This window comes from Oncorhynchus mykiss, chromosome 27 (assembly GCF_013265735.2).
Source record: "Oncorhynchus mykiss isolate Arlee chromosome 27, USDA_OmykA_1.1, whole genome shotgun sequence".
Taxonomy (NCBI): Eukaryota; Metazoa; Chordata; class Actinopteri; order Salmoniformes; family Salmonidae; genus Oncorhynchus; species Oncorhynchus mykiss.
The window spans coordinates 25,960,977-25,988,964 of NC_048591.1; the positions used below are offsets into that span (position 1 = coordinate 25,960,977).

Here is a 27,988-nt window from a genome sequence, read left to right on the forward strand (position 1 = left end):
GTCTATCAAAACGCACCTTCAGCGTACAAAGTAAAGGCTATAGCATAATGAACGTCGAATTATGATAGCCTAATGAGAAACAGTGTGGGCTTTGTCAGAACTAACAAGCAGACTTTCCACTTGCATTAGGATTGGAGATTTGTGTAATTCCGGTGAATATTGATATTTTAATTCAATGTGGTCTATAGCGCTCACCTGTATTTTCCCCTAGAGTGAATTGCCTGTACTACAGTATTATTAGCCTATTCAGAAGTCTGTTCTTCCGGTGATGTGTTGTCTAACGCCGGGTCTTTGAAGGTGTGGGCTGTCAAAGCCGTTGTTACGACGTTGGATCGTTATTCGTATTTTTTTTTGTAAAAATACATCCATGGTCGCCAGGCTGTCTCTCATACGACGGTATGCCATTCTCGGTTTTATTATCGTCGGATATATTATCTTTCAATTCACACGGTAAGACTTTATGGGCGGGTCTCGAGTGTTTGCAAAGTTTTGTCCTGTTTGTTGTTGTTTTTTCTAATTTTGTCATGGACCTGCAAATGAATCAATATGCAACCAGTATCCCAAACTGGTTATTTAAGTAAAATATATTATAGGCAATGCTATTAAAGACAATTCATAATGAGAACATTTGATCAGATTGTTATTATTATTACACAGAAGAAGTAGGCCTATACCAAAGGTGAAAAAAATAATATGCTATCAATAGTCTAATTAATTCAAAGCCATTCCATATCCTTCATTTAACCTATCATTAACTTTCACCTGACCCACCTGCCCCGGACCTTAACCTTGTGTAGACACTTCGCTTTTATTTAATCGATTCTAATGGCACAGTGCAGTACTCATTCCACAGCATCAACAGTGTGAGCAATTGACTATGTAAATCTCCTGCATATTCAAATATAGATTTGCATTCTGGTCAAACAAGAAGAGTAGCATGTTTGTAGCGTATTTCATTATTCTTCACTGTGCTGAAAGCTTTGTTGATTTAACTAAAACTGTTGGGTATATCTTGTATGCTTGTGACAAGTGTTATAAATACTTAGCTACTCACCTTAGATGCCATTGTCAAGTTCCTATGATTCCTATCTAGTCTAACTTTCTGGATTGACCAGCAGTTTGTCTTTCTCTTCCAGCCAACACCCAGATGTGGGGAGAATGAGCCAGAAAGAGGGACTGAGGGCCAACTCCTCTCAGTTCACTCTGGAGGGAGAGCCCTTTCGCATCTTGGGGGGCTCTATCCACTATTTCCGCGTCCCCCGAGCCTACTGGGAGGACCGTCTGCTGAAGATGAGGGCATGTGGGGTCAACACTCTCACCACGTAGGGACACACGTAGAACAACTTATGTCCTCTTATACCACCACTCACTGCTTCTCTATGGAGAGATACTGAGAATGACAGATTTACCTTTCAGATATGTGCCATGGAACCTGCATGAGCCAGAGAGAGGGGTTTTCAACTTCCAGGACCAATTGGATTTAAAGTAAGCAAGACTTCCACGTTTCTATATGATTTTGTGATGAAATTGTTTGATAGAGCTGTTGAGGATGTTCTCTGTGCTTTTCTCTTGTGTCTCTCAGGGCGTACATCAGCCTAGCAGCAGAGTTGGGGCTCTGGGTGATTCTGCGACCAGGACCCTACATCTGTGCTGAGTGGGACTTAGGAGGGCTGCCTAGGTTAGATGTTCCCACGTTTTAACATTTTAGGTTGGTTGGTTTAAGCTCCATGAATGTATAGGTCCCCCTATACGACGTCTCATCCATTTTTCCTCATTAATTATTGTGATGCCCATTTCCAGTGTGGTGCTATTTCCCTCAGGTCTCTGGACAGACAGTCCCACATTCCTTATTAGTCATGTGGCTAAATAGAATCATAGATCTAAGAGTACAACCAGATATTGCTCACACACACACACACAAACAGAATGAAAACAGTTATTTGCTGAGCTTTTCCCCCTGAATGAGTCATTTGACTGACTCTGATCATCATCTAAATGGATTGAGGAAGGGTAATTGGTCCAGAAATATCTCATTATGTACTACTAGGTTAACCAGGTTATAGATATTTGGAAATCTATTAAACTCACACTGCGTTATGAAGCAATCAATGCACTCATTATGCATTACTGCCATCAGTGCAACCAGCATTGAAATGTAACTGCATACATTGTTGATAACATTAGAGAGTTTTTATGTATTGCTTTCTTCCTAGTTGGTTGCTGCGTGATCCAGACATGAAGTTGAGAACAACCTACCCAGGTTTCACAGAAGCTGTTGACTCCTTCTTTGATCAACTCATTCCAAGAGTTGCACCGTATCAGGTTCATCTTTTCTCACTTTCTCACTACTCTTCTATTAAGTGCACTTGGGTTTCCAGTTTTCCGTTTCAATTGTGTGTGACAACGATGTCACCGCATAGATATGGTCGTTGATAAGGGCTATCACAAAACTAAAATATTCTTAAAATGTGAAGCTTGATGTGTTATCAATCCAAAAGGCTTTGAAAATATATTCTTGTGACTTATTCTGGAATCAATTGAAAGCTTGCTCTTATTTGATTTATTATTTCAAACTCAGTACTCCAAGGGGGGCCCAATTATAGCAGTTCAAGTGGAGAACAAATATGGCTCTTATGCAAAAGACGTAGAATATATGCCATACATAAAGGAGGTAAGACAATGCAGTGCATCTATTTTATTACACACACATAAATACACACCGTGCATCACTTTATCTTGACTTCACTACAACTACTTGCATTTTCAATAGTAGAATGTCAACTTGGACATATGAGCATGATTGAGATGAGATCCTTGTTCTAGGCATTATTATCCAGGGGGATCGAGGAGCTGCTCCTGACCTCAGACAACCAGGATGGGCGGAACCTCGGGGGTGTGAATGGAGGTATTGTACTGACTGGACATACAGACAGCTGCACAATAGTAGAGCCTCTGGCCCATCTGACTGCAGTCTGGTATTATGGTATTCTCCCATAACACAAGAGCTCTGTCTGTGCCAAGGACCGGTGTGTGTGTGTTAGGCAGCTGCTGTTAGGCTTCATTAGAACTGCTCCTTGACTAATTCCCTTTCCACTTGAAGCCTAAACACAAAGGAGACAGACGAGCCTGTGCTGTTTAGATGGATACAGATCTAAACAGGGAGAAAACATGACAAAAATATGATCTGTTAAAATGCAAAGCAGTTTCCTAAGCATGAGGTCACTGTAGCAACCCACTGGGCACACACTGGTTGAATCAACGTTGTTTCCACGTCATTTCAATGAAATGTTCCCAGTGGGATACTGTCATGCTGTATTTTATTTGTGTTTGTTGTGTATTTACTGTATGTACTGTTGATTTTTTGTTTTCCATCAATAGTTCTAGAAACCATCAATTTTCAGAAACTGAGCCCAGAGGGATTTAAGTATCTGGATGCAATTCAAGTGAGTGAATGTATTGAGGTGTGTTCAGATGATCGTCTACTGATATTTATCATTAGATTTATCCAGTTCCTGTATTGTAATTGATCAGTTACTTAGTTTCATAAAACAGAGGATATTAGTTCTTTAGTCTTAATCTGTGAAATAAGTTGCTTTGAACCACAGTCTTTGGATGCCTATAGACTTGGCCGAGTTTTTCAGAAGTTATCTGATTGGATTTCGGCAATCAGATAGGATTAAATGCAAAAAAGCTTTTTGAGAAATGTTTGCTAATTTATGGGAAAAAAACTGAAATACCACATTTACATAAGTATTCAGACCCTTTACTCAGTACTTTGTTGAAGCACCTTTGGCAGTGATTACAGCCTCAAGTCTTTTTGGGTATAATGCTACAAGCTTGGCACACCTGTATTTGGGGAGTTTCTCCCATTATTCTCTGCAGATCCTCTCAAGCTCTGTCAGGATGGATGGGGAGCATCTCTGCACAGCTATTTCTAGGCCTCTCCAGATATGTTAGATCGGGTTCATGTCTGGGCTGTGGCTGGGCCACTCAAGGACATTCAGAGACTTGTCCCAAAGCCACTCCTACGTTGTCTTGGCTGTGTGCTTTGGGTTGTTGTCCTGCTGGATGGTGAACCTTCGCCCCAGTCTGAGGTCCTGAGTGCTCTGGCGCAAGTTTTCATCAAGAATCTTTGTACTTTTCTCCGTTCATCTTTACCTCGATCCTGACTAGTCTCCCAGTCCCTGTCTCTGAAAAATATCCCCACAGCATGATGCTGCCATCACCATGCTTCACCATAGGGATTTTTCCTCTAGAAGTGCCGCTTGGCATTCAGGCCAAAGGGTCCAATCTGGGTTTCATCAGACCAGAGAGTCTTTTAAGTGCCTTTTGGCAAACTCCAAGCGGGCTGTAAATGTGCCTTTTACTGAGCAGTGGCTTCCATCTGGCCACTCTACCATAAAGGCCTGATTGGTGGAGTGCTGCAGAGATGGTTGTCCTTCTGGAAAGTTCTCCCATCTCCACAGAGGAACTCTGGAGCTCTGTCAGAGTGACCATTGGGTTCTTGGTCACCTCCTTGACCAAAGCCCTTCTCCCCGATTACTCAGTTTGGCCGGGCGGCCAGCTCTAGGAAGAGTCTTGGTGGTTCCAAACTTCTTCTATTTAAGAATGGGGTACCTTTCCCCAGATCTGTGCCTCGACACAATCCTGTCTCGGAGTTCCACGGACAGCTCCTTCGACATCATGGCTTGGTTTTGTCTCTGACATGCACTATCAACTGTGGAACATCTCAAGAATGACCAATGGATGCACGAGTCTAATAGCAAAGGGTCTGAATATAAATACGTTTTTCCTGTTTTTTATTTTTAACAAATGTGCAAAAATGGCGAAAACCTGTTTTCACTTCGTCATCGTGGGGTATTGTGTGTAGGTTGATGGGGAAAACAAATAATTGTATCCATTTTAGAATGAGACTGTAACGTAACAAAATGTGGAAAAAGTGAAGAGGTCTGAATACTTTCCGAATGCACTGTAACTTTTTTAAAACTGGTCCCTGATGTTCATGGAGTAAATACTGTGTCTACAAGGAGTAACATATATTTAGTTTATTTGTACCTCTCTTTTGAACATTCCCTTTCCTAATTCCTCTAGCCCCGGAAGCCCAAGATGGTGATGGAGTATTGGTCTGGGTGGTTTGACCTCTGGGGTGACCTTCACCATGTTTTTGCTGCTGAGGGTAAGTCATATTTCCTCAAGCAGCAGGACCTTTGCCACACCGCATGAGTCCCACTTAATAGATTGGTCACATGGTGCTTAGCATATGGTCAGTTCTCCTTTGTGATATGTTTCTGTCAGAAATTAATATGCTTTCCATGTGTGCTTATTTCCAAGCCAAGCATCATAAACTTTTATTCCCCCCAAAATTGTATTTTGATCCATGTAGTCAATTTCAACTGAACCAAGCTGTGATTTGTATACTGTTTTATACTGTGTTATGCTTTTATACAGGCCTTCAGTGTCTAGAACCTTCAAAATAAATGGAAACAGCAAAGTCCCTATGGTCACCCTACATGTGTATATACACTCAATAGAAGAGTATTCCATGCAGTACATTCTATGCAGTACATACATGTGAATCATTCTCTCTCAGCAGGGAACAGTACAGTATGTGAAAGGGCTACTGACTAACCGTTTAATATACACACACACCTTCCGCATAAAACTGTAGCAACTGCTTGCTTTGGGATATTTTGGTCATGATGGTGATTTAAAAAAAAAAAACATTTTCATAATTTCAGTGCATCACTGCAGTAAATACTTGTCAGTTGTCATACAGCTTGTGGATGTGTATTAATGTCATGTAGATTTTCCAGACTGTCCTTATGTTGAACAACAGCCACTGATGACTCGGGTCCCCAGGCCTGGTTTTGTCCACCTGTCATTGTCAGCAGCATCCACGTCTATCTCGCACACACAGGATCAAAATCAAATCAAATTGTATTTGTCACTTGCGCCGAATACAACAGGTGTAGACCTTACCGTGAAATGGTTACTTACAAGCCCTTAACCAACAATGCAGTTCAAGAAATAGAGTTAAGAAAATATTTACTAAATAAACTAAAGTAAAAAAATAAAATAAAAAGTAATACAATAAAATAACAATAATGAGGCTATAGACGGGGTGCCGGTACCGAGTCAATGCTTGAGGGCACAGGTTAATTGAGGTAATTTGTACATGTAGGTAGAGGTAAAGTGACTATGCATAGATAATAAACAGCAAGTAGCAGCAGTGTCAATGTAAATAGTCCAGGTAGCCATTTGATTAATTGTTCAGCAGTCTTATGCCTTGGGGGTAGAAGCTATTAAGGAGCCTTTTGGACCTAGACTTGGCACTGCGCTACCGCTTGCCGTGCGGCAGCAGAGAGAACAGTTTATGACTTGGGTGACTTGCTAATCAAGGCATGCTCTGTCACTCCATGCTTGTTATTCATTATCTGGCTGCCCTTGTTTTAAATCAGTAAAGTCAGCTCAATTTGAATGTCTAATTAAACATTTGTCTATGTTCTAAACTCAGCAAAAAAGAAACGTCCTCTCACTGTCAACTGCGTTTATTTTCAGAAAACTTAACGTGTAAATATTTGAATGAACATAAGATTCAACAACAGAGACATAAACTGAACAAGTTCCACAGACATGTGACTAACATAAATTGAATAATGTGTCCCTGAACAAAGAGGGGTGGGGGTCAAAATCAAAGTAACAGTCAGTATCTGGTGTGGCCACCAGCTGCATTAAGTTCTGAAGTGCATCTCTTCCTCATCGACTGCACCAGATTTGCCAGTAATTGCTGTGAGATGTTACCCCACTCTTCCACCAAGGCACCTGCAAGTTCCCAGACATTTCTGGGGAGAATGGCTCTAGCCCTCACCCTCCGATCCAACAGGTCCCAGACGTGCTCAATGGGATTGAGATACGGGCTCTTTGCTGGCCATGGCAGAACACTGACATTCCTGTCTTGCAGGAAATCACACACAGAACGAGCAGTATGGCTGGTGGAATTGTCATGCTAGAGGGTCATGTCAGGATGAGCCTGCGGGAAGGGTACCACATGAGGGAGGAGGATGTCTTCCCTGTAACGCACATCGTTAAGATTGCCTGCAATGACAACAAGCTCAGTCAGATGATGCTGTAACACACCACCCCAGACCATGACGGACCCTCCACCTCTAAATCGATTGCGCTCCAGAGTACAGGCCTCGGTGTAACGCTCATTCCTTTCGACGATAAACATGAATCCAACCATCACCCCTGGTGAGACAAAACCGCGACTCGTCAGTGAAGAGCACTTTTTGCCAGTCCTGTCTGGTCCAGCGACGGTGGGTTTGTGCCCATGGGCGACGTTGTTGCCGGTGATGTCTGGTGAGGACCTGCCTTACAACAGGCCTACAAGCCCTCAGTCCAGCCTCTCTCAGCCTATTGCAGACAGTCTGAGCACTGATGGAGGGATTGTGCGTTCCTGGTGTAACTCGGGCAGTTGTTGTTGCCATGCTGTACCTGTCCCGCAGCTGTGATGTTCGGATGTACTGATCCTGTGCAGGTGTTGTTACAAGTGGTCTGTCACTGCGAAGATGATCAGCTGTCCTTCCTGTAGCGCTGTCTTATGCATCTCACAGTACGGATATTGCAATTTATTGCCCTGGCCACATCTGCAGTTCTCATGCCTCCTTGCAGCATGCCTATGACACGTTCACGCAGATGAGCAGGGACCCTGGGCATCTTTCTTTTGGTGTTTTTCAGAATCAGTAGAAAGGCCTCTTTAGTGTCCTAAGTTTTCATAATGGTGACTTTAATTGCTTGTTTATGGTTCATTGAACAAGCATGGGAAACAGTGTTTAAATCCTTTACAATGAAGATCTGTGACGTTATTTGGATTTTTACAAATTATCTTTGAAAGACAGGGTCCTGAAAAAGGGAGTTTATATCAGTAGTTCACAAACTTTTTCCCACGGTGCCCCCCTTGCAGAATTGGAGAACATTGGGGAATATCCCTATCCCCCAACAATGTCTGTGGTCTTAAAAAACTAAATAAAGAAAATGTTAGCGGACATGGGCTAGTTGATCTGGACATTTCTGACAAGTTATAAATAGCTCTCTAAGGTATGCAATGACTAATATGACAAGAGGAACTGATGATTCACTACCCAATTTCGAAATTGCACCTTGTGCATTCTACTATTACAACATTCAAGAGTAAGTTTAATGCCAGACTGAGTTCCTTAATTGAAAAAAAAGGTTGGGAACCACTGTTCTATGCAATATGTGTAGCTAATCAGTATGTTGAGGCAGGAGATTTTGAATGAATGAATGAATAATCGGGTTGTTCCTATAATGACTTATAGTTAAGTGTAATAAGGTGTGGCGGGTTTAATCCATATTGAAATTTAACTGATTTTAAGGGCAATAGGACACTTGGAACGAGGTCAATTGCTTGTCTGTTATCATACTTTTTGTTTTACTATTGGGCTCCCTGCCACAGCTCTTGAATATAGAGGTAGAGTTTATAGCAATGGATATGATACAGCTATTACGTGCACCAGGTCTTGTAGTTAGTTCTACTATGTCTCTGTACCCATCAGTAGTAAGTTCTCATTTGTCACCCTTCTTTGGCAGACATGGTTGCTATTGTGACGGAAATCCTGAAACAGGATGCATCAATCAATCTTTACATGTTCCACGGAGGAACTAATTTTGGCTTCATGAACGGGGCTTTTGCAATTGCCACGCCCATGCCTAAGCCAATGGTAACAAGCTATGGTAAGTTCTATTTAGATCTTTGTTTTAAAATCAATATGTTCTCATAGTTTACCTTGTTATTTCTCTTCATTGAAACATATCTCTGATAAGGATTGTACACCAGCCAGTTGTGCAGGCGGTGTTACAGTAATGCACCGTCAATGTACTGTTTGTAAAGGCCAGTAGATGGTGCTGTCACTCCTCAACAGTGCTTGACCTCAGGCTGCATTTTAGCACTCACTGCATAATTAATTCATCAGCTAATAAAATGCATGGGAAATGTAAAAGAAAGACTGCATGATGGGTTTTATATCCTGTTTGGGACTGTTGAAATTGTAACAACCTCGCTACTCAGGAGAATGACATTGATGTCAAACACAGTAACAGTGGCACATTGACACCTGCTCTTTGACCTTCAAGTTTATCAGTAGTCTGTATTTGCATTTTATTTTCTCCACTGCCTCTTACCTCCATCCAAACTCCTGCAGCCGTATCTGTCAAGATAACCACAAAATATGTCTCCTGCTGGCTAAGATGTTTGAAAGGAGCAGAGTGAAACTCATCGGACACGGGAGGAGGTATCCCCGCCTCTCGCTCCTCGTGCCTCTTGCTGTTCTGATAGTAGCATTATCTTTTCAGATTACGATGCTCCGTTATCTGAGGCAGGGGATTACACCACCAAGTACACTCTTCTGAGGAATGTATTGAGCCGCTATCACAGTGAGTGTCGCCGTGAGGGGCTCTTTGTATCATTCTCCAAAGTCACTTAATAAGACCCTATGGGGAACATTGAGTCTGTCTTGCCCAATCAGAGATGAGTGTGTGAGATTGATGCTGGGTATGGTGAACTACAGGAGCGTTTCTAAAACTCCCCTCCCCCCTCCTGGGTGCATGTTTTAGTTTTTTTGCCCTAGCACTACAAAGCTGATTCAAATAACCAACTCATCATCAAGCGGGGGGGGGGGGGGGGGGGGGGGGACACACACCCAGGAACGAGTTTGAGATACCCTGGACTACAGTACAGCAGGGATAGGAGGGGACATCAGATTAGGTACACGCCCCACCTCCCACCCCTCAAACATACAGTCAGAGCAATCTTGCATTTATCCAGCCTCCCGGGAAACTAAGATCTTCAGGGCTATCTTAACATGTTTCATCCTTACGTTGTGCAGTATGTTGAACAATGAGCATTGACCTGGATGAGAGTGGTCACTAAAGCGTGCATCTATGTTCTATTCAGCACCACATGACCTAATTCTGTGTTTAGATCCAACTTGATATATGCTATTGTTTGGCTCTCAGCTCATGAGTTTCATGAGTCATGCATACCCTGTGTAAGTAAGTAGCCTTGCGCAAGCCTTGGCTTTTGCAAGCCGGAATGGTTTATAGGAGCAGGAGCCTTTCTCCTGTTTCTATAGAATGAGGCACCTTAATGTACAGTACAAGTACACCCCCTGGACAGGACGCTAGTCTATCACAGGGCTTTTGGCTCTCAGCTCATATGAGTTTTGTGAGTAATGCGTACCCATAGTCACAGACTAAAACATTATCTCTAATAATTGACCATAAATAGAACGAAAATACTGTCAATTGAATATCTAACACTTGGTTTAATAACATTAAATAAATAGTATTGTTCTTCAAAATGGACAATTGATGCTGTAGTGGTTAAAAGCCAAGGTAATATGATTTGATTATGCATGTGGCAGGCAGTCCAACTTGCACAACATTCTTTAAATTGAGTTCAAATATCAATCCACTGTAGAATCCAATGACATTAAAGTTTCAAGTTTATAAACTGCAGCTGATAACTTTGTCAGGCAGCTCACACAATACCAAACAGCAAAAGTGTGAAACAGCAATTTGCTCCATAGAAATACTTGGCTTTTAAACTCTGAATGCCATTTCAGGACTAGGTTATTTTTGCCACCCATTAGCCCCTTTTAGTGGCCCAGATGTTGAACATAGTGGTAGGGGAGCACTTTCCACCAATAACCCTAAGTGGCTGCAGGTTTCTCAGAGTGCTTCAACACCTTAAAGAGGGCTGGAGGACATCTCTTACAGAGCACCAACATTCAGCTCCAACAGTTGGAAAAGGGAGAATGGGTATGATTGTGTGACCTGTACTACCAGCTGGATGCTGCTACTGCTGTCAAGCTCAGATGTTTTCCCAGTAATTATCTTAAAAACCTGGATTATTTCCTGAGTCACAGATGTTTTCCACTTCTGCATTTATCTGGAGTTGTCATTTGTCACATACCACTGTATGCAGAGGTCAAAATTATCATATGAAATGATTGTTGTGACAAAAATAATTATATTTAATTATCTATCAATGACAGTCTGAATAAACAGTTTATTTTCAATATATATATATATCACACCCTGGCCATAGAGGCTTTTATTCTATATTTTGGTTAGACCAGGGTGTGACCAGGGTGGGCATTCTAGTTTCTTTATTTCTATGTTTTCTGTTTCTATGTTTTGGCCGGGTATGGTTCTCAATCAGGGACAGCTGTCTATCGTAGTCTCTGATTGGGACTCATACTTAGGCAGCCTGTTTTGCCACCTTAGTTGTGGGTAGTTGTCTTTGTTAGTGGCATGTATAGCCCTAGTAAGCGTCATGTTTGTTTTTGTTGGCGACATTTATAATAATGTGAAATGTACGCTCACAACGCTGCACCTTGGTCCGGTCATTTCCCTGACGACGTTCGTGACAATATAACTCCAGCTAGTAGTTAGGTTTGTTAAAATAGAGCCCTAACACAATATAGCGCTATTTATACAGTATTTATATATATATATATATATACACTGCTCAAAAAAATAAAGGGAACACTTAAACAACACAATGTAACTCCAAGTCAATAACACTTCTGTGAAATCAAACTGTCCACTTAGGAAGCAACACTGATTGACAATAAATTTCCCATGCTGTTGTGTAAATGGAATAGACAACAGGTGGAAATTATAGGCAATTAGCAAGACACCCCCAATAAAGGAGTGGTTCTGCAGGTGATAACCACAGACCACTTCTCAGTTCCTATGCTTCCTGGCTGATGTTTTGGTCACTTTTGAATGCTGGCGGTGCTTTCACTCTAGTGGTAGCATGAGACGGAGTCTACAACCCACACAAGTGGCTCAGGTAGTGCAGCTCATCCAGGATGACACATCAATGCGAGCTGTGGCAAGAAGGTTTGCTGTGTCTGCCAGCGTAGTGTCCAGAGCATGGAGGCGCTACCAGGAGACAGGCCAGTACATCAGGAGACGTGGAGGGCAACAACCCAGCAGCAGGACCGCTACCTCCGCCTTTGTGCAAGGAGGATCAGGAGGAGCACTGCCAGAGCCCTACAAAATTACCTCCAGCAGGCCACAAATGTACATGTGTCTGCTCAAACGGTCAGAAACAGACTCCATGAGGGTGGTATGAGGGCCCAACGTCCACAGGTGGGGGTTGTGCTTACAGCCCAATACCGTGCAGGACGTTTAGCATTTGCCAGAGAACACCAAGATTGGCAAATTCGCCACTGGCGCCTTGTGCTCTTCACAGATGAAAGCAGGTTCACACTGAGCACATGTGACAGACGTGACAGTCTGGAGACGCCGTGGAGAACGTTCTGCTGCCTGCAACATCCTCCAGCATGACCGGTTTGGCGGTGGGTCAGTCATGGTGTGGGGTGGCATTTCTTTGGGTGCCGCACAGCCCTCCATGTGCTCGCCAGAGGTAGCCTGACTGCCATTAGGTACCGAGATGAGATCCTCAGACCCCTTGTGAGACGATATGCTGGTGCGGTTGGCCCTGGGTTCCTCCTAATGCAAGACAATGCTAGACCGTAAATATACAACTGCTCAAAAAAATAAAGGGAACACTAAAATAACACATCCTAGATCTGAATGCCACCCCACACCATGACTGACCCACCGCCAAACCGGTCATGCTGGAGGATGTTGCACATAGGTTCAGGGGTTTGTCAGAAATATTTGTGCTATTTTCACTTGCTGGCGTTCGCTGGGTTGATGAATAAACATGGCCCCTCACTGGCCAATCAGAACGTGCTCCTTGGCCAAATATCAAGTTGTGTATTTACGGTCTTTTATGTAGATGATGAATAAACACGGCCCCTCACTGGCCAATCAGAACGTGCTCCTTGGCCAAATATCAAGTTGTGTATTTACGGTCTTTTATGTAGATGATGAATAAACACGGCCCCTCACTGGCCAATCAGAACGTGCTCCTTGGCCAAATATCAAGTTGTGTATTTACGGTCTTTTATGTAGATGATGAATAAACACAGCCCCTCACTGGCCAATCAGAACGTGCTCCTTGGCCAAATATCAAGTTGTGTATTTACGGTCTTTTATGTAGATGATGAATAAACACGGCCCCTCACTGGCCAATCTGAACGTGCTCCTTGGCCAAATATCAAGTTGTGTATTTACGGTCTTTTATGTAGATGATGAATAAACACGGCCCCTCACTGGCCAATCAGAACGTGCTCCTTGGCCAAATATCAAGTTGTGTATTTACGGTCTTTTATGTATTGCCTTGGAATCATCTCCAATTCCAAAGTTAGTCTGTTATAGTTTGTTAAATGGCTTACAGAAACAAAATGTAGAACCAAATACATTAACTTGAACCCATTTGCAGTCCACGTTGTTCTAAGTAATTGCGTGGCTTCAATAGCATTCACACTGATATAGGCTCAGCCTATACTTCATTATTGACAAGGCCTCAAAAGAGAATGAATAATTCAATTCAAATTCTAAACAAAACTTGTTTCAAATAGGTTGTCTCACACTTACAGGCACCATCATTTCTAGGGTTTTACGCACATCCAAACTTTTCACAGTAGCTGGACAAAGATCCAATATAAAAAGGGAGAATGTCCACTCACCGTTATACTGCTCCCAAATAGGCCTGTGTTTTATTTACATAAATTGGAACCATTTTACAGATCACATTCACACATCTCCAGATGTTACTATCAAGGCGAGACCCAAATGCAGACACAGGAGGCAGATGGTTAGAGTCTTACAATGTTTATTTTTCCATAGGGGTAGGCAAGAGAATTGTCGTGGACAGACTAAAAGGTCAAAGCCAGATCAGAGTCCAGGAGGTACAGAGTGGCAGACAGGCTCGTGGTCAAGGCAGGAAGAATGGTAAGGCAGGCGGGTACAAAGTCCAGAAACAGGCAAGGGTCAAAACCGGGAGGGCTAGAAAAGAGAGACTGCAAAAAGCAGGAGACCGGGAAAACGTCTGGTTGACAAGACGAACTGGCACAGAGAGACAGGAAACAGGGATAAATACACTGGGGAAATAAGCGACACCTGGAGGGGGTGGAGACAGTTACATTGCATGCACGGTGAGGTGAACCATTCTAATACAATTTGTTGGAATAAAATTCAATGAAAAACAAGCAACGTTTAATTTTTTTTTTTAAATGACATGAAATAAATGTAAAATGTAAGGATGTCTTAAAAAGACTGGCATGGCTGTTGAAACAGCCTTCGTTATAGTAGGCCTAATGGAGGGCTTGAGTTTTCAACATATGAAATGGGAAAAAAGCAATTGTTAAAGGTTACAGATAACTTCTGAATATGATGTTCACCGGTATTCACCTGAGGTTCTCATCTCTCGTTTCATGATGGGCATGAAAAGTAGCCTACATCATGCAAGGGGTTTTATGCACGTCCAAAATGGGACCTGCATGGCTAAAACAATGTGGGCCTGTCTACAATGCATAAATACAAAGGGAATGTCAGCTCCCTGTTTTACTCATCTCAAACGTTATATTTGAATAAAGGTTTTGGCGATTAAGATTTATTTCCAAACGGTCTCAGGAGCCAAACATGTTATGGACAGTCTTGACTTGCATTTGGCAAGGGGGGAAAGGCCTTAATTGAGAGGAGGGGAGGCTATGCTAGATTTGTAACAAAATAAAACGAAATGGGAGAAAACTTTTAGTTTTTTATGTTTCTAAATACGAAGTACGCAGGCACCAAAAGCACATTAGGCTACTCTTGGTCCATGCGCATATGGGCAGTGTGCTGGATAGGCTGCGTTTCCACTGCCAAAATTCATGCTGTAACCAACTGCGTTACCACTAAAACCAGCTTTTGGTTGGTCTTAAATATCCCTACCAGCCCTGCCTGAAATTAGCACTTTGGATCATGTTCTGATATAAGACTGGTAAATTGCCGAACATGGCGTTAGAGCTAGTAAGCCAATTTCTAGATGACAAAATTGCAAACTAACATGCGTTTGACACTAGCGACAAAAATAGAGCCCTTAGAGTGTATTGATGTTCCTTCAAAACCCTCTGTTCGTGTTGGTAAACTCAAAAGTACAGTTTCTATCCACCAAGAGACTCCCACTCCCCCGCATGTTCTATATCTGACTATATCTGTGTAACTCAGGTGAAAAGCTTCCTGAGGTGCCATCCCTCCAGGCCAGGAGAGTGTATGAGCCTGTCATCATTCAGAAGCATCTGTCACTGTGGGAGAGCCTGCAGTTTACTGAGAAGGTGAGCAGCTAGGGCCAAAGTAGCACGCTGTCTGCTGTAACCTGGCCTGGACTGCTTGGTTGTGATGCACAGGACTTGGTTGAATACAATATCACAAGAATTGATTGTATATCTATCACTAGAATTGAATGCATACAGTATCACTAGAATTAGATGTACACTGTTTGAGACCTCCTTACATGCTCTCTTCATTGTATATTTTCTGGGCAAATGTAGCAGCGTGGCTGGTACTTGCGTAAACCATTAATTATTCACAAGCCATTGCTGTAATTTGCTCCCTTATGAGACGACAATTACTTTCCCACCGTCTAAATCCAGACACTTGTAGAAAGAATGTATTTCATAATTATGGTAATTGGCTTTCTAAAAATGGATCTTGACCTTTATATTATACAGTGCTTTGGAAAGTATTCAGACCCCTTGACTTTTTCCACATTTTTTTTTATGTTACAGCCGTATTCTAAAAGGTATTACATTGTTTTTCCCCCCTCATCAATCTACACACAATACCCCATAATGACAAAGCAAAAATAGTTTTTTTGAAATGTTTGCTAATTTATTAAAAATAAAAAAAATGAAATATCACATTTATATAAGTATTCATATCCTTTACTCAGTACATTGTTGAAGCACCTTTGGTAGCTGTTACAGTATTGAGTCTTCTTGGGTATGTCTCTGCAAGCTTGGCACACCTGTATTTGGGGAGTTTCTCTAATTCTTCTCTGCAGATCCTCTCAAGCTCTGTCAGGTTGGATCGGGAGAAATGCTGTACAGCTATTTTCAGGTCTCCCCCAGCCTGAGTTCCTGAGTGCTCTGGAACAGGTTTTCATCAAGGATCTCTCTGTACTTTGCTATGTTCATCTTTCCCTCAATCCTGACTAGTCTCCCAGTTCCTGCCACTAAAAAACATCCCCACAGCATGATGTTGCCACCACCATGCTTCACCGTAAGGATTGGTGCCAGGTTTTCTGCAGACGTGACGCTTGCAGTTCAGGCCAAAGCGTTCAACCTGGTCAAATCAGACCAGAGAATCTTGTTTCTCTGGTCTGAGAGTGTTTAGCTGCCTTTTGGCAAACTCCAAGCGGGCTGTCATGTGCCTTTTACTGAGCAGTGGCTTCCGTCTAGCCACTCTACCATAAAGGCCTGATTGGTGAAGTGCTGCAGAGATGGTTTTCCTTCTGGAAGGCTTTCCCATCTCCACAGAGGAACTCTAGAGCTCTGTCAGAGTGACCATCGGGTCTTGGTCACCCTCCAGACCAAGGCCCTTCTCCCATGATTGCTGAGTTTGACTGGGCGGCCAGCTCTAGGAAGAGTCTTGGTGGTTCCAAACTTATCCCATTAAGAATGATGGAGGCCACTGTGTTTGTGGGGACCTTCAATGCTGCAGAATATTTTTGGTACCCTTCCCCAGATCTGTGCCTCGACACAATCCTGTCTCCGAGCTCTACGGACAATTCCTTCAACCCCCTGGCTTTGTTTTTGCACTGACATGCACTGTTAACTGCAGAACCTTATATAGACAGGTGTGTGCCTTTCCAAGTCATGTCCAATCAATTGAATTTACCACAGGTGGACTCCAATCAAGTTGTAGAAACAGCTCAAGGATGATCAATGGAAACAGGATGCACCTGAGCTCAATTTCGAGTCTCATAGCAAAGGGTCTGAATACTTATGTAAATAAGGTATATACGTTTTTTATTTGTAATACATTTGCAAAAATGTCAACAAAAAAAAACTGTTCACTTTGTCGTTATTGGGTATTATATTTAGATTGTTGAGGACAAAAAACATATTGAATCCATTTTAGAATAAGGCTGTAACGTAACAAAATGTGGAAAAGTCAAGAGGTCTGAATAGTTTCCGAAAACACTGTATATACACTGCCACTGTAATCATACCCCTTGACTTATTGTGTTAGCCTGCATTCAAATGGATTAAATCGATGTTTTCCCCTCACCCATATACACACTTCTTTTTTAATACATTTTTGCACATTTAATGAAAATTCTATGTAGAAATATTACATTTTCATAAGTATTCACACCCCTGAGTCAATACTTTGTGGAAGCCCCTTGGCGGTGTTAACAGCTTTGAGTTGTCTTACGTATGTCTTTATCAGCTTTGCACATCTGGATTTGGGGATTTTCTCCCATTCTTCCTTCCAGATTTTTTCAAGCTCTGTTAAGTTAGATGGAGAGCGCGATGAATAACAATCTACAAGTCTTTCCACAGATTTTCAATGGGATTCAAGTCTGGGCTTTGGCTGGGCAACTCATGGACTTTCACATTCTTATTCTGAAGCCATTCCAGTATTGCTTTGGCTGTGTGCTTGGGGTCATTGTCCTGTTGGAAGTAAATCTTCGCCCCCCCCCCCCAGTCTAAGGTTGTTTACAGTCTGAAGCAGGTTCTCATCAAGGATGTGCCTGTGTTTGGCTCCATTCATTGTTCCCTCTATCGTTACCAGTCTCCCAGTAACTGCTGCTGAAAAACATCCCCATAGAATTATGCTGCCACCACCATGCTTCACAGTATGGATGGTGTTAGACAGGTGATGAGCTATGCCTGGTTTTCTCCAGACATAGTGTTTGCATTCAGGCCAAAGAGTAAAATGTTTGTCTCATCAGACCACCGAATCTTTTGCCTTATGCTCTGAGTCTTTCACATGCCTTTTTGCAAACTTCAGACGTGCCCTCGTGCCTTTTTCTCATTTGTAGCTTCCGTCTGGCCACTCTACCGTAAAGCCAATATTGGTGACGTGCTGTAGAGACTGTTTCCTTCTGGCAAGTTCTCCCATTTCAGCCAAGGAACTCTGTAGTTCTGTCAGAGTTGTCTTTGGGTTCTTGGTCAACTCCCTGACCGAGGTCCTTCTTGCCCAGTTGCTCAGTTTGGTTTTTGGGTAGTTCCATATTTTTTCAATTTCCCAATGATGGAGACCACTGTGCTCTTGGAAACTGTGCTCTTCAACACTCTAGAAATTGTTTTATACCCTTACCCATAATACTGTATGCCTCATAACAATTCTATCTCGGAGATCTACAGACAGTTCCTTTGACTTTACGATATAGTTTCTGCTATGACATGCACTGTCAACTGTGGGACCTTAGACAGGTGTGTTTCTTTCTCAATCATGTCCAAACAATTGAATGGGCCGCAGGTGGACACCAATCAAGTTGTAGTGACATCTCAAGGATGATCAAAGGAAATTCGATGCACCTGAGCTCAATTTGGAGTGTCATAGCAAAGGCGTGTGAATATTTACACCTCCGTTCAAAAGACTTGGGTCACGTAGAAATGTCCTTGTTTTTGAAAGAAAAGCTAATTTCTTGTCCATTAAAATAACCTAGAATTGATCAGAAATACAGTGTAGACATTGTTAATGTTGTAAATGACTATTGTGGCTGGAAAAGGCTGATTTTTAATTAAATATCTATTTAGGGGTACAGAGGCCCATTATCAGCAACCATCACTCCTGTGTTCCAATGGCACGTTGTGTTAGCTAATCCAAGTTTATAATTTTAAAAGGCTAATTTATCATTATAAAACCCTTTTGCAATTATGTTAGCACAGCTGAATACTGTTGTGCTGATTAAAGAAGCAATACAACTGGCCTTCATTAGACAAGTTGAGTATCTGGAGCATCAGTATTTGTGGTTTCGATTACAGGCTCAAAATGGCCAGAAACAAATAACTTTCTTCTGAAACTCATCAGTCTATTCTTGTTCTGAGAAATGCAGGCTATTCCATGTGAGACATTGCCAAGAAACTGAAGCTCTCGTACAACGCTGTGTACTACTCCTTTCACAGAACAGCACAAACTGGCTCTAACCAGAATAGAAAGAGGACTGGGAGGCCCCGGTGCGCAACTGAGCAAGAGGACAAGTACATTCGACTGTCTAGTTTGAGAAACAGACGCCTGAAAAGTCCTCAACATGCAGCTTCATTAAATAGCACCTGCAAAACACCAGTCTCAACGTCAACAGTGAAGAGGCGACTCGGGATGCTGGCCTTCTAGGCAGAGTTGCAAAGAAAAAGCCATATCTCAGAATGGCCAATAAAAATAAAAGATTAAGATAGAAAAAAGAACACAGACACTGGACAGAGGAACTCTGCCTAGAAGGCCAGCATCCCGGAGTCGCCTCTTCACTGTTGACGTTGAGACTGGTGTTTTGCGGGTGCTATTTAATGAAGCTGCCAGTTGAGGACTTTTCAGGCGTCTGTTTCTGAAACTAGACGCTCTAATGTACTTGTCCTCTTGCTCAGTTGTGCACCGGGGCCTCCCAGCCCTCTTTCTATTCTGGTTAGCGTTGTACGAGATTTTCAGTTTCTTACCAATTTCTCTCATGGAATAGCCTTCATTTCTCAGAATAAGAATAGACCGACGAGTTTCAGAAGAAAGTGCTTTGTTTCTGGACATTTTGAGCCTGTAACCGAACCCACAAATGTTGATGCTCCAGATACTCAACTAGTCTAAAGAAGGCCAGTTTTATTGCTTCTATAATCAGAACAACAGTTTTCAGCTGTGCTAACATAATTGCAAAATGGTTTTCTAATGATCAATTAGCCTTTTAAAATTATAAACTTGGATTAGCTAACACAATGTGCCATTGGTACACAGGAGTGATGGTTGCTGATAATGGGCCTCTGTACGCCTATGTAGATATTCCATAAACAATCAGCCGTTTCCAGCTACAATAGTCATTTATAACATTAACAATGTCTACACTGTATTTCTGATCAATTTGATGTTATTTTAATGGCCAAAAATATGCTTTTCATTCAAAAACAAGGACATTTCTAAGTGACACCAAACTTTTTAATGGTAGTGTATGTAAATGAGATATTTCTGTATTTCATTTTCAATACATTTTCAAACATTTCAAAAAACATGTTTTCACTTTGTCGTTATGAGGTGTTGTGTGTAGATGGGTGAGAAAAATCTATTTAATCCATTTTGAATGCAGGCTGTAAGACAACAAAATGTGGAATAAATCAAGGGGTATGAATACTTTCTAATGTCACTGTATCATATAATATATAATCATGTCAGATTATATAGGATGTTGTTCTTGTTTTGTCCTGGTGTAGCCCTTGAAGTCAGAGAAACCAGTCAACATGGAGAACCTTCCTGTCAACAATAACAATGGTCAGTCCAACGGCTACACTCTGTATGAGACCATAATCCACAGCGGAGGCCTTCTGAACTCCATGAACAATGTTAGAGACAGAGCCCTGGTAAGTACAGACAGACACAGCTACATGGCATTATATCATCATTATTTCATGATATTAGCAAACGTCAAGTACCCTATGTCAGTAGATTATTTGTACTAATACACTTATCTTGTCTTCTAGGTGTTTGTGGACAAACTCTTTGTTGGAGTTCTGGACTATAAGATGCTGGAGTGTGCTCTGCCTGATGGAAAGGTATAGTGATAGTGTGTGTTTTGGGAAACAGGTAGCCTAGTGGAGAGAGTGTTGTGCCAGTAACCAAAGGTCGCTGGTTTGGATATCCGAGTTGACAAGGTGAAAAATCTCTCAATGTGCCCTTGAGCAAGGCACTTAACCCTAATTTGCTCAAGGGGCGCGGTACTACTATGGCTGACTGTAAAACAACACATTTCGCTGCAGCTATCCGGTGTATGTGACAATAACACATATTTAAAAAAAGTTGTATTCAGGCTATAGGTGTGCTGCTGAGCTGCTTTCAAACTGGCTAGTTAATATTCAACACCATGTTAGAGGTGAAAGCTTCTGGTGATGCTGATAAATGCGTTTGTCACTAAGGTGCTAGGATTATGCCAACAGAAAGTTTTCAGACAAATGTTGCTCTAACAAAGAGGAATCACAATCACTAACTTTGCACCTGCCTGTTATTGGAAAACAAGTCAATGCTGCTTTTCTATCACACAGCAGCAGATTGGACTTATCTACAGTCCAACTGAAAGCAACATGTTTCCTCCATTGTCTTTATTTAGTCTGCTTTGCATTGTAAACTGTAGATAACAACTCCAATTGTTTCCACATCTTTTATGTACTTTTCATTGAAGGGGGAGAGAACATTGAGTTTACTCGTGGAGAACTCTGGGAGACTGAACTATGGTAAACTCCTAGATGAACAGCGTAAAGGTAATAAAATAGTTTAACCTACTGTATCTGGGTCAGTGATAGCCTTGTGGTTGTATAACTAGACACATCTATTAGTAAATCCTTTCAGAATAGGTGCTCAAAAGCAGCTAATTAACCACTGAATGTAGAAAATCAAAGACTGCCTTATTTCAGCCTTGGCTTATTTTTCAGGTCTTGTCGGAGACATTGAGTTGAACAATACCCCGCTACGAGACTTTATCATTCATAGTCTAGATATGAAGCCTGGCTTTGTAAATAGGTTTGTACTGATCATGTACATCTTTCAATTTCCGTCTTCATGTTTATTTGTTCTGTTCTGAGTCTCTGTCATTGCTCGTGCCTAGCTCTGATTCTGTTGAGTTGATTATCTTCTTAGTTCTCACTGAGTGTAGAATTACAATGCCAGATTGCAGAAATAACAGATTTTTCATGTGGTTTCCCAATACCATGTTAAAACCACATTATAATCAACTGGGAAATTAGCGCCGTCTTGAAAATGCTTGCCCACTGAGAACAACACTACATCAAAAGATCAGAATAAATAAAACCATTCACATATCCATGACTGAAGCCATGCCATTGTACACTCTCACAAATGATTTTGTTACATGAATAAATATGACGAGAAATTGTATTAGTCAGTAATTTCCTGTGTTATAGTAGGGTGATCTCGTCCCATGTTTCAGACTGAGTGCATCAGGCCAGTGGAACTCTGTTTTCCAGAAGCCTTCCTTCCCAGGGTTTTTCCACGGCAAGCTATATGTGGGTGGCCATCCCAGAGACACCTTCATCAGACTGCCTGTGAGTAAAGCAGCCCAAAAGGCTCTATGGTTATGGAAGACAGCACTACCTGTCCATACTGTTTATTTATGCATAGGGTAGTAGGCCTATCTCTGGTTTATTCATAGCTTGTGTATTAGGCCTCACACATCAGATCAACAAAGTGGTGAAAGAAGATCCCAGAGAAACTCTAAACTCTGATTTTCAAGTCACTGATTACAGTGTTTTTTTATTCACAGGGTTGGAGTAAAGGAGTGGTCTTTATCAACGGGCAGAATCTTGGACGCCACTGGTCCATGGGGCCCCAGCAAACCCTCTACCTCCCCGCCCCCTGGCTTAACCGAGGAAACAATCAGGTACTGATGCCATAACTGTTACTGAAAAATCTCCCTCACCCTCCACAGGAGTTCACTCAGATGCCTCTGTTAGGAACATCACAGGTCAACAATTTTGATATACAGCTATAGCAGCTGGGCCACCCAGTGGGTTTGATGTTATTGAACTTGTCAGTGCTTTGCAGTAATAGTCCTCAGACGACTTCCCTTTCCTCTGAACATGTTGTCTCCACACCTCGGCACCCTACTGCTGTGTTGACCTCTGCTGTGTTTCAGAGCCTTTTGTTTTTTGTTGATCTCAGGTTGTTGTCTTTGAGGAGCAGGAAACTGATGGTAAAATCCAATTTGCCAGCGAGCCTGACCTTGGAATGACTGTTGACGTACAGTGAGGATGGCCTGGTAGAATGGAGGTATGGTTAGGAGTTCCATCCTCTCACATTTCCACACTCTGCCTGCCATCAGGGACCTAGCTGGATAGCTACTCAGAATCGATGCACATCACTGCACATGGCATTTATTTCCTGTTGGGAAGCCCCAGCCTCTGAATGATCCAGACTAATTAAGCATCCTACTAGATCTTGCAAACGTAACTGTGCCTTCATTATATTCGATGGGCCACGGCAATATCTGAATTGCAATGTACTGCAATATCTGGATTGCAATGTACTGCAATATCTGGATTGTACTTGTTGTTTCTGTATTACCTTTTCATTCTGTATGTCTATTGTGAGAATTTTGTCAGAGGATACTAATTTGGATATTTCAGGTATTTTAATGTATAGGTGTTTGTCCGGATTCAAGGACACGTACTTTCACTGTCATTGTATTTTATTTGATTGGACAGCCAATACATAGATTGTGCTTTTGAGATGAACCAGTGACATGTGATGGTGAATTAAACTGAACGATCAGTGCAGTGGAGACTCTCAAATACAAAGACATTCGCCAAGTACTTAACTTTTCAGTTGTTTATTTGTCTTGATAAATGTCATATGGTATCTCTGAGAAGGAGTCATGAGGAGAAATGAACAACCTTTAGAGTTACATGCAGAAGAAGTGATTCACACAAGGATGGAAGATGACTGTGGATCAAAGTAGGTAAAGGAAGGGGGAGTGTGAATTGCCCTAAGAAAGCATTTAGAGCCTAGTACAGTATGATCCATCACCTTTGTTACATTATGTATGTACCACTACGAAGCTAAACACTGGATGAGGCTGTTCCATTACATTAAAGCCGTTTCTGACTGTCAGAACAGTATCGCTCGTTGATCCAACTGTGAGAGTGTGAGAAAGCCAGGGATGTAAGGAGAAGTTTGAGTTTTGTACCTTCAGAGTACTACACTTAACTTATGATTCTATAAGTGATTACGACAGTGTAGGAGCAAGCTCCATTAAATGTCCAAGAGATGAAATTGCACTTCCATTATGTATAACTCTTAGTGTTGTCTGGGTTCATCTCTGCAGACAGGTCCTAACATTTTTCCTAAATTCACATGAATGAACACAATCAATTCTAAGAAAGGTCATTAACAATGAAGGCTATTGATAGCGATTGAAGTCAGAGCAATACAGAATTGATGGAAAATAATGAAATGTTGTGTCTCAGTTTGTTGGTGTTGCCCGCAAACCTAAATGTGACCTCAGAAGAGCTTGTCTGTGTGTGGTTTCTGAACCTCAGTGGCTGAGAGGCATGAGAAAAGAAGGGGGTGGGGGCAAACATGGACGAAGAAATGTTCAATTATAATTCAATTTGACAAGAGGACATTCATACTTCAAATAAATACATAAATAAATATATTTCTATTGATTTTCGCATAAATATACAGACTTTACTTTACATTTTGGAGAATGGAAACAGATCAGAAGACATTGATTCTTGCCTAATGAAGTTAATGATACTGCTGTGCAATCCAAAGCCTAAAGATGAGGTCAACATGAACATTAACAGATGTTGTTTGATCACAAAACATTTGGTTTGAATTTCTCAATTAAATAATACTATTTAATAGAAATGTTCAGAAATGACATGCTGGTGTATCCATTTGAATACCAGTACCTGATGAGAGAGCATATTTTGGGGGGAGCCGTATCCGATGGGGGAACAGTACCTGATGGGAAAACCGTATCTGATCTAATACTGCTTTGGATAATTGAATAGGCCATAACTATCCTGGTCATTAATCTCCCTTTTTCATAGTTTGCCATTAGTGTCTTCACCTACATTTGAGGTATTACTGAAGGATACATTAAGAAATTGAAGCGGACATGAAACCTTAATACTGCAAAGGTATAGCTGAGCATGACACCAATTCACTTGTGCTTGTCATTACGTTTTGCCTGTTATATCCAAGAATTGTCACAAAGCGTGTCGCAAAACTAACTCCAACCCGTACATGGTACAGTTTTGTCAGGGCAAGAAACTAGGACTGAGCATGCATGCATAGGATGGTGTTGCAGACTGGGGTATCTTACTAGTAGTTGTCCAAAGCAGAGGATCTTCTTCTAGTTTTCATGGTATATTTGATTTGCCTTCTTACTCACTTACAGTTCATAGACCCATTAATGAATGATGGTTGTTTCTTGGAAACATTTTAGCATGATTGTCTGTCTACCGCTGATGAAACTGAGGTTAAGTATACAGTAACATTTCTACACTGCAGTGGGCTTATAGATTATTCGCTGTGATACGAGCGCAAATATCTAACTTATGTAGGCAATATACACTGTGAACGTAGGTGCTTTTGCACATTTTACTGTATATCTCGACTGTCAGTGCCTTTAGCTTAGATAACTTCAATTGCTTTCTGTTGTCCTACTCTACTAGTTAGCTACTGTGGTTATATAAACCAGCATACTATATGGCCATCTGCCAAACTGCTCATCATTGGGTAATGATAATACTGTAACATATGCACAAAGTTGGGTTAAACCTAACGTGGTGATGTGCTGTTATACTGTTCATGGCATGTGATTGAAAAACAGGAGTGAACATGTGCTATGCCAGTTGTCATACATTGAGGTGTTCTTGGCAATGCCTAAGTCAATTCTTAGTTTTTATTTTACATCTACTGTATATAAATTCAGTTGTTACATTTTATCTGAGAGGACCTTACTATGAGTCCTCTAATTGTTCCTGTGTTAAATTAGTATGTACACGTGTTTCCACTTAGGCACACAGTCACTAGTGCGTTTAAGTGCTAAGTTAAGTTTTAGGAATTTGACCTGTAATATTGTGTGTCTCCCAAGAGTTAGGAGCCCATCTTGATGTCAGTTATTTCAAGTGAATAGCTTCAGTACACACTGAATTACATGTCTGAGAATGACACTGAAAATGGATGGTTCCCCAGCTTTAGCTTTCAAAATGGAGGCAAGAGTCAGTCAGTAGTTTTGAACTAGCAAGAAGATGCATGTAAACACAAAAAACTAGCAAATTAAATAAAAGCAGACATAGTTTTAGTTATACAAAAAGGACATTCCTTCCCTTTTTGAACGTTTAGTGTTTGCTGAAAGTAGAATTGATCTTCTGAGAGATGACTTGTTCGGATTCTCCATGATTGTTCTGTCTGAAGACGTGGAGGCCATTGCAGTACATGTCTACTAAAGGTCTCTTACAGACCCTACTAAGATCTCAGGATCTCATCCCCTGCCCTGAAGATCCATGTATATAGAGGGAAAGACAATGGATATCTCATTAGCCTGTTCAGGCCAGTAAATGCTTCATCTCATTGGCTGCCTAACTCCCTCCCTCCTGCAATGTTTGTGTTGTGCTGTCTCGTGTTAGGACACTACAGACGCAGTATGGTGTCATGCAGGTTCAGAGAGCATCGATCTCCCGTTGATCCTTAATCGCTCAGCTCTCACCGTCTGCTTCATGTTGGTGCTGCTGGCAACATTTAACCTGATAAATATTGCCATCTTGTACTAATCTGTGCTTTAATATGATGCATTTGTAATCCCAATATTAAAAGTGTTTAGTTTCAGTCAAGGGGATTAGGATTTGGCCCCCGAGGCAGTCTTTTCTGAAATGATTAAGACATGAACACTGTTTGCACTGGGAGATGGCCTCTTTTTCTTCTCAGGGTCCATATTAGACAACCACCTGGAACAGAGAGCAGGGACTCACTGAGAAATTACACACATTCATAATGAAGTCAATTTGCAGTACAGATCAATATAGTTGTAATAACTCTTTTTGCCCCAAAATGTGGGTGTCTGTAAAAGCAATGGATAATTTAAACAATATCCCGAAATGTGCTTATCATTGGTATACCATTTCCCTGTTCGCCAAAGGTCATACAAATATTTGTATATAAATTAGTAAAATAAGTCTGAGATGTGAATAATTCATCTCTTTACCATCGCCCGAGGAGACAACGTCAAATCTCCACATTGGGGTCTGTAAATCCTTTCTTTCCCTCATTTACAAGGACAGGTTTTTCTGTCCTAGTGTGCCAAACAAGAATCTGTAGAGAAACATCAGAGAGAAGAATCAGCATCAGGCAGCACTCTCAGGATCGAACACACACCCATCCACTCCTCCTCTCTCCTTTCCTCTCTGCATGGGCGGTGGTGATGTTCTTCTGAGCATCTACTCCTAGATATAGCAACAAGAGCAGTACTGATGGTACAATAGGAAACCTATCTATAAGAATGTACTCCTGTGTGTCAGCTCGACCTTGCTCAACATTTTATGATAGTGAATAGAGAGTGCTCCCGTAGTGGAAAAATAAAAACTTGCTCTTCTTTTTTGCTCTTTGTAAGTGATGCAACTCGGTTATTTTGGGTGCGTCACGTACCGGTAACTATAGCCCCAATCAAGCCTTTGGAGTGGGATGATTTGGCTCTTGAGACCGGACTCACATCCAGAAAAGTGATGGTGGAAATGAATCGACGTATAGAGCTCATTTTCTTCCCTTCAGTCTCTGAGCAGCCCTACCTTTCATCTCCTCCACCTCAGTAATGAATTATGCATGGGGTGTGTTTGAGCTGCCTCCACCAGGAGCCAACTCCCACTTTACCCAGGTGTAGATGAGGTTAATAGTCACACTTGCGTCTGAAGAGGTAGATTATAAGGAGGAGAGTTGCCGGAGCACGACTCATCCCCCATCCCTCGCCCTGTGCTCATCTGGGCTGAATGCATGCTAGGATGCCCCCCCCAGCTCTTTTCATCTACTCCCCTCCAGGAGTCCTGAATATAATCAGGCTGAATATCCCATTATGTGAGTGTGAGTGGTGGTGGGCTAAGGCCCCTGGGTGACGCCTCTCTGCCCAGGGAGAGGCTTAGCAGCTGGGGCTAGGGCCAGGGCCAGGCAGGGAACAGCGAGGCCGGAGATGAAATGGGCATGAAACACCACACAGTGCCCTGAAGCCGTTTACAATCACACCCACTATGTGAGGGGAGCCTGCCAGTTACCTAATGGATCCACTGACATTTTTAGCACCTGGTTATATATGAAGTTGTTTTGGAGAGAGTGAACTTGCCACTGCCTC

The 27,988-nt window shown here is 41.8% G+C and overlaps 2 protein-coding genes across 5 annotated transcripts in view; one reads left to right on the plus strand and one right to left on the minus strand.

The window, feature by feature from the left end:
- The first annotated feature begins 12 nt into the window (after positions 1-12).
- Positions 13-23,748, plus strand: LOC110507867 (beta-galactosidase-1-like protein 2). Of its 3 annotated transcripts, none has more exons than XM_021588245.2 (19): positions 14-450; positions 1,137-1,322; positions 1,417-1,485; positions 1,583-1,678; positions 2,214-2,322; positions 2,579-2,671; positions 2,824-2,905; positions 3,379-3,443; positions 5,092-5,176; positions 8,611-8,754; positions 9,373-9,453; positions 15,151-15,257; positions 20,343-20,489; positions 20,610-20,681; positions 21,305-21,383; positions 21,555-21,642; positions 22,107-22,184; positions 22,403-22,519; positions 22,801-23,748. In XM_021588245.2, the coding sequence occupies exons 1-19, from the start codon at positions 368-370 to the stop codon at positions 22,868-22,870; spliced, it is 1,851 nt and encodes a 616-aa protein (XP_021443920.2). In that variant the 5' UTR covers positions 14-367; the 3' UTR covers positions 22,871-23,748. The 3 variants fall into 3 exon arrangements, with proteins under 3 accessions (XP_036820656.1, XP_021443920.2, XP_021443919.1); XM_021588244.2 differs by having other exon boundaries at positions 21-450; positions 22,070-22,184; XM_036964761.1 differs by lacking the exons at positions 22,403-22,519; positions 22,801-23,748 and having other exon boundaries at positions 13-450; positions 22,044-22,137.
- The window catches only part of LOC110507868 (galactosylgalactosylxylosylprotein 3-beta-glucuronosyltransferase 1), a 97,734-nt gene continuing 93,197 nt past the window's right edge, over positions 23,452-27,988 (minus strand). For both annotated transcript variants that reach the window (XM_021588249.2, XM_021588247.2), the window contains 2 exons: positions 26,855-26,961; positions 23,452-26,597 (listed from right to left, as the gene is read on the minus strand). In XM_021588249.2, coding sequence (XP_021443924.1) covers positions 26,875-26,961 — 87 coding nt within the window. In that variant the 3' untranslated portion in view covers positions 23,452-26,597; positions 26,855-26,874. The remainder of the gene's footprint in view (positions 26,598-26,854; positions 26,962-27,988) is intronic.

What these genes read in the sequence shown, in the direction of transcription:
- LOC110507867 (XM_021588244.2), top strand. Translation starts at nt 368, where the DNA reads ATGGTCGCCAGGCTGTCTCTCATACGACGGTATGCCATTCTCGGTTTT. An exon ending in CAGGACCAATTGGATTTAAA is followed by an intron (nt 1,486 to 1,582) that starts GTAAGCAAGACT and finishes TGTGTCTCTCAG; the next exon opens with GGCGTACATCAGCCTAGCAG. An exon ending in AAGCCTGGCTTTGTAAATAG is followed by an intron (nt 21,643 to 22,069) that starts GTTTGTACTGAT and finishes CCCATGTTTCAG; the next exon opens with ACTGAGTGCATCAGGCCAGT.